General features: G+C 45.8%; 1 protein-coding gene across 5 annotated transcripts; it reads right to left on the bottom strand.

Annotated features, from left to right (window-relative positions):
* Positions 1–886: 886 nt before the first annotated feature.
* Positions 887–5,280, bottom strand: LOC119878969 (protein FAM156A/FAM156B-like). 5 transcript variants are annotated; one of them, XM_038589486.1, is made up of 2 exons: positions 5,249–5,280; positions 887–2,261 (listed from the first exon to the last, which is right to left on the bottom strand). In XM_038589486.1, exons 1-2 carry the CDS (start codon positions 5,249–5,251, stop codon positions 1,578–1,580), a joined length of 687 nt encoding a protein of 228 aa, XP_038445414.1. In that variant the 5' UTR covers positions 5,252–5,280; the 3' UTR covers positions 887–1,577. The 5 variants fall into 5 exon arrangements, with proteins under 5 accessions (XP_038445414.1, XP_038445415.1, XP_038445418.1 ...); XM_038589487.1 differs by having other exon boundaries at positions 887–2,339; positions 5,249–5,279; XM_038589490.1 differs by lacking the exon at positions 5,249–5,280 and adding an exon at positions 5,029–5,049.
* Between the last annotated feature and the right edge of the window lie 1,295 nt (positions 5,281–6,575).

Raw genomic sequence — 6,575 nt, 5'->3', positions numbered from 1 at the left:
GTCTGAGAGCTAGTACAGGATCGATAAAGTGAAATGCCATGTTACTCCTGCTAACCGCACCCAAGTGACCAGTCCGAATTTAGGTTTCAGAGTTTCAAGAAAGAAAAGTCCTACTTTATTTACCTTCTCCCTTCAAGTGGGAGACAAGCCTGGCAGGGTCAGTTGAGCTCCTAAGCTCTCCGACAAGATCACAAGTTCAGAGCATAATAAACATACCTGTCCTCAAGCCACTTCCCTCTGCAGTAGACTCATAGATGTCTGCAGCAACACAGCTGTGGTGGCTAACTAAAAATAGAGACTGTCAGAAAACAGAATGTGTTTTCAGTTCAGAGGAGTTGCATGGGCACTTCCTGGGTGCACAGCATTGGATTCTGTGTGTGTCGGGGGTGGGGGGAGGAGGAAGATTGATTCATTCATGCCTCCTGAAATGAAAAGGCACGTGTCTAAATCCTAAAATGACTCTTAAATATCTCCACGATGCTCTGCTTGTCAAGCAGCAGTCATGAAGCTGCTGTTCACATGCGGTGACTCAGGGACACCAGGCAATGAAGGCAGAATGGCTCCTGAAGATCCTGTGGCCAGGGCAACCAGCACCATCCCACAGGACCTCCTACTGTGGCCAGTGGACTCTGCTGTGGCCAGGAAGACTCTCTTCCACTGGCTCCACCTGGATGATCTGAAGGCTGGTCCTCCTGCAGGGCCACCAAGGGTGACTTGACGGGGCTCCCTGGTGCCCTTCCCGTCCCTTGCTCCAAATCCGCACAATTTAGAGCTCATCCCATAAACCACCATGATCTACTGCTGTAGGACTGAAATGTCGTGGTCTCACAAACAAACAACAAACAAACAACAAACCAGTATGGATCAAGAAACCAGAATCAAAAGCTATTTTCCTTTCTTATGTATATTTATTAGGTATGCACAATGAGGTAACCCATCAGAAACTCCGCCAAGGAGAATACAATCAATGTTACAAAGCAGGGAAACACTGATCTACAGTTAGCTCAGCATATTCATAATGGCTTACACAGATAACACAATGGTGAAACACCACGTTCCAGTCCCGCGTCCCTTTCTGCACGTTGTTTAGCATCAGATTCTTGGAAGTGGATCTCAGTTGAGCACACGCTGCATTCCGGCAGAACTAGTGTTGCTTCTGGGAGGCAGTCAGTGAAATGGCACAAAAGCACATGGCCATCAACAGGGCATTCATGCTACAGAGAAACCTGGTATCTTATTGACAACAAGGCAGGGAGGAGAGACAGAGATCTGGGGTGGGAAAGTGACAACATGCATCATGGGAGCCATAATACAGAAGTTAAGGACCTCTGGTATGCAGTGTTCCATAGAAAGCCCCACGGTGATCCAGAAACTCCAGGCAGGAAAAAGTAAGACCTTCCTGGGATTGGATCCATGCTCACACTGACAGAGTTTTCAGTCCTCACACTGCTCTTATTTCTCTACCTTCTCTGATTGCTTCCTGTTTGGTCCCCAACAGGAATCCGGGCTCAGGATCTGGCAACACCGGCAACCATGTCCAAATCCACTCAGATCTCTGCTACATGAGGATGAGAGCCTCAGTTTTCCTTCAACCACTGTTTTAGGAGCCTCTGAAACATTCTTTTGCTTTCCTGCTGCATCTCCAGTTGGAGCTTCTCCTCTCTCTCCTGCTGTTGGAGCACCCCTTCAGGCAGAAGGCCAGGCCGGTTGGTCCCCAGGCTGAGGGTCAAGCCGCTGAGGCCCTGCACCAGCGTTTCCCAGGAGGAAGGATGTGGGGCCCCTTTCCTCTCTGCAGGCATCCCAGAGACATTGGGCCTATGGCTCTGGCAGTATCGACATTCACATCGGAATCCGTTCTGATCTCTATCACCTGATGAAGAGATCCTGGCATTTCTTTCAACCCGATAAGGTGCCACGTGATCAAGGTGTCGCCGTCTCATGTGCCCCAGAAGTGTTCTCTTCCTCTGAGGGGATGCTGACCTTTCCCAGCGCCTCTCCTGTAGGGTCTTGTCATCCCTGTACTGCTGCTGGAGCAGCCCCTCTGGCAGAGGGGCAGGGTATTTGGGGCCAGGACTGCTTTTGAGGTCCCCGAGGCCCATCATCAGCAGTTCTGAGAAGGAAGGAGGGGAGGCTGCTGTGACTTCCCGGGAAGTCTCTTCAGAGATCACTGGGGAAGATTCCGAAATCAGTGTTGGGTTACACTTCTGGAGTGGATCCATGGAGGTGTAGTTGGTGCTCATAGCTCCACCTGGCCCTTGGGTCTAGAGAGGAAGGTGAAGGTGAAGGCTGTCAAAGAGCTGGAAGATAGCAAGGGAAGGGCACGGCCAGAAGAGCCCAGACTGCAACACATGGCGATAAAAGAAGAAAGAAAACCCGTTATTATTCCTCTGACTTAACCTTTCCGTGCCATCGTCTCCTACCTGTTAAATGGGGGCAACAATGAGCTCTACTCCCTAGGATGGTTCTGTGGTTTAAATGAGATAATACGTTTCCAAGAGCTCAGAAGACTGATGGCATATGATCAGGGTCTTAGAAGCGTGATCCGTTATGGCGTCCACATGACCTATAATGCAAAATGATGCCCTGCAGTCAACCATGGTGATTCCCTGCTGACATTTTTTAAAAAGATTTTATTTATTTATTCATGAGAGACACACACACAGAGAGGCAGGGACATAGGCAGAGAGAGAAGCAGGCTCCATGCAGGGAGCCCGATGTGGGAGTTGATCCCGGGACTCCAGGATCTCGCCCTGGGCCGAAGGCAGGTGCTCAACTGCTGAGGCACCCAGGTGTCCCCCTGCTGACTTTTTATATCTGTTCTCAAGCATAATTGTAAGGACAATCCATGTGTGGCTAGCATGTGCTCTCCTCGCAAGTGTTCGTGTACTTTTGAAAAGCAGACATTTGCTAAAACCTAAGTATTTCCACCACGGGGAGGGATACATTCTTTGGAATTTTCACTGGCTTTCATCTAGTTAAAAGGATGTTGAAGCCTATGGAAAGAATTTCAAAATCCCTAGGAAGAATAAGAATTTACTAAAGTATAAGAATGGAAATCAATGAAATTTCTGACAAGACAGATTAGAGAAACTCAAATCAAAAGTTGCTTCTTTGAAAGGATCGATAAAATTGACAAACCTCTCACAGGACGATGAAGGAAATGAAGAAAGAGAGGGAACAAAAGCAAGATACAGCACACTTCCTGCTTTCTAGCCAAATGACAGAGCCAGAGTAATCAGAACAGTGTGGCACTGGCATAAAAACTGACACACAGACCAATGGAACAGAATCGAGAGCCCAGAAATAACCCTATGCATATATGGTCAACTAATATTTGACACAGGGGTCAAGAATACTCAATGGAGAAAAGATATCCTCTTCAATAAATAGTGCTGGGAAAATGGCATATTCACATGTCAAAGAATAAAGCTGGATTCCTGACTTACACTCAACAAAAATCAATTTGACATAGATTAAAGACTTAAATGTGGGGCACCTGGGTGGCTCAGTGGTTGGGCATCTGCCTGTGGCTCAGGGCGTGGTCCCGGGGTCCCGGGATTGGGTCCCGCATCAGGCTCCTCATGGGGAGCCTGGTTCTCCCTATGCCTATGTCTCTGTCTCTCTCTCTTTCTGCGTTTCTCATGAATAAATAAAATCTAAAAAAAAAAAAAAGACTTAAATGTAAGACTGGAAACTATAAAACTCCTAGAAGAATACATAACAACAAAGCTCCTTGACATGGGTCTTGGCCATGAATTCTTGGATGTGACACTCAAACCACAGACAACACAATCAACAAGAAACTAGCAGATTACATCTCACTGGAAAGCTGCACACCCAAAAAAAAAAAAAAAAAAAAAAAAAAAAGAAAGCTGCACACCAAAGAAAACCGTCAACCAGGTGAAAAGATAACTTACAGGATGGGAAAAATATTTGCAAACCGTATGTCTGTCAAGGGGTTAATGCAAAATATATAAAGAACTCATACAGCTCCATAGCAAAAAGGCTAACCGTTCAATGTAAAACTGAGTAAAGGATGTGGATAGACATTTTTCTAAAGAAGAGGTACAAATGGCCAATAGAGAGATGAAAAGTGCTCCAAACCAATAATTATCAGAGAAATGTGTGGGGAACCACCTGCGGAGCCTATCTGAGAACTGAATCTCGTAGTCCTCAGCACACTGGGGACATGGGAGATCCTGAGTCAGCACACTGACTCTTGACCACCTTGTTTTCCAGATACAGCTCCTCTGCTCCCCACCCCCTCCTCTGAGTCAAACCGCCTATTCTTTACCCTTTGAAGTAAACATGTTTTTCTCTGCTTCTCAAAGTCAATAATTCCTATAGCCAATCTGCTAATTCTCTTAATAAAAACTGGAGGAGACAGAGCCTCGGGGTCGGAGTCCGAGTCTGCTTTGAGTCCGAGTCCGAGTCTGACTCTCGGTCCCCCTGTCCCCCAGATTAAAATTCAGCAAGACTCCCGAGTCTTTCTTCATATCGTAGCCTCCGACTATCCTGGATCTGCGGCAGAAATGCAAACCCAAACCACAATGAGGTATCACCTCACACCTGTTAGAATGCCTAGTATTGAAAAAACAAGAGATAAAAATGCTGGCTTGGATGTGGAGAATAAAGAAATCATGGGGCACCTGGGTGTGCATTTGGTTGAGCATCCAAACCTCTTGGTTCTCAGCTCGGTTTTAATCTCAGGGTCCTGATGTGGAGACCTAGTTGGGCTCCACGCTCAGCACGAGCCTGCTTAGTTTCCCTCTCTGCCCACCCAGCGCACTCTCTCCCTCTCAAATAATTAAATCTTTAAAAAGAAAGAGGGGCACCTGGGTGGCTCAGTCAGTTAAGTGTCTGCCTTTGGCTCAGGTCATGATCCCAAGGCTCCCTGCTCCGTGGGGAACCTGCTTCTCTCTCAAATAAATAACTAAAATCTTAAGGAAAAAAAGAAAAAAGAAATCCTGTACACTTTGGCACAATGTATATTGGCACAGCACTACTGAAAACAGTATGGAGGGGCACCTGGGTGGCTCAGTTGGTTATGCAATCTGCCTTTGGCTCAGGTCATGATCCTGGGGTCCCGGGATGGAGCCCCGTGTCAGGCTCTCTGCTCAGTGGGGAGTCTGCTTCTCCCTCTCCCTCTGTCCCTCCCCTTGCTCGTGCTCACTCTCTCTCAAATAAATGAATACAATATTTTAAAAAAATGTATGGAGATTCCTTAAAAACTTAAAAACAGAACTACCATATGATGCAGACATTCCACTTCTGAGAATATATCTGAAAGAGATAAAAACACTATGTCAAAGACATATCTGCACCCCATGTCCATAGCAGCATTATTTACAATAGCCAAGATATGGATACAACCCTAAGTGTCTTTTTTTATAAAGATTTTATTTATTTATTCATGAGAAACACACACACACACACAGAGGCAGAGACACAGGCAGAGGGAGAAGCAGGCTCCATGCAGGATGCCTGACGTGGGACTCGATCCCGGGTCTTCAGGATCACATCCTGGGCTGAAGGCGGCGCCAAACTGCTGGGCCACCCGGGCTGCCCCCCTAAGTGTTTTTGATGGATAAATGGATCAAGAACACACACACACACACACACACACACACACACACCTACACACACCCGAATATTATTCAGCCATAAAAAAAGGAGAAAACCCTGCCATTTGTGACAACATAGATGGATCTTGAGGGCATTATGCTAAGTGAAATAAGCCAGAGAAAGACGCACATGGTATGATCGCACTCATACATGGAATTGGAAAAAGCCTCCTAAATATATAGAAAAAGACGTAAGATTTGTGGTTATCAGAGGTGGAGATTTGGGGAGGGAGAAAAAACTGGAAGATGTTGGTGAAATGGAACAAACATCCAGTTTTAAGATAAATAAGTGCTGGGGATATATTGTGCAACATGATGACTCTAGTTAATACTACTGTGTGATATAAATGAAAGTTGTTAAGAGGGTAAATCCTAACAGCTCCCTTCACAAGGAAAACACGGTTTTCTTTTTGTATCTATATGAGATGCTGGATGCCAAATAAGCTTATTCTGGTAATCCTTTCATGATACATGGAAGTAAAAGTATTATGCTGTATCCCATATGAGCCGCTGCGTGTCAGTTATATCTCAAGAGAACTGGAGAAAAAGAGAGGGAAAGAGGGAGAGAAGAAATAAGTTTCCTTTTCTAAAAAATTTTATTATTTATTCATGAGAATACACAGAGAGGAGATAGAGAGAGAGGCAGAGGGAGAAGCAGGCTCCATGCAGGGAGCCCGATGTGGGACTTGATCCGGGGTCTCCAGGGTCATGCCCTGGGATGAAGGCAGGCGCTAAACTGCTGAGCCACCCGGGCCGCCCAGAAATAAGTTTCCAATAGCAGGAATGAAAGAAGAGATTTCACTAGAGACCCAGCAAATATGAAAGAAATGATAAAGCAATATTACATTCAATTCCACATATATAAATGCAACAACTCGGAAATGGATTGATTATCCAAAACCTATAAACTGCCAAAACTCACCCAAGGTGAAGTAACATGCAGAGTTCACT

Source organism: Canis lupus, unplaced genomic scaffold, assembly GCF_011100685.1.
Source record: "Canis lupus familiaris isolate Mischka breed German Shepherd unplaced genomic scaffold, alternate assembly UU_Cfam_GSD_1.0 chrUn_S2162H2362, whole genome shotgun sequence".
Taxonomy (NCBI): domain Eukaryota; kingdom Metazoa; phylum Chordata; class Mammalia; order Carnivora; family Canidae; genus Canis; species Canis lupus.
Note: the sequence above shows the minus strand (reverse complement) of the source record. Positions and strands in the feature narration are given on the sequence as shown.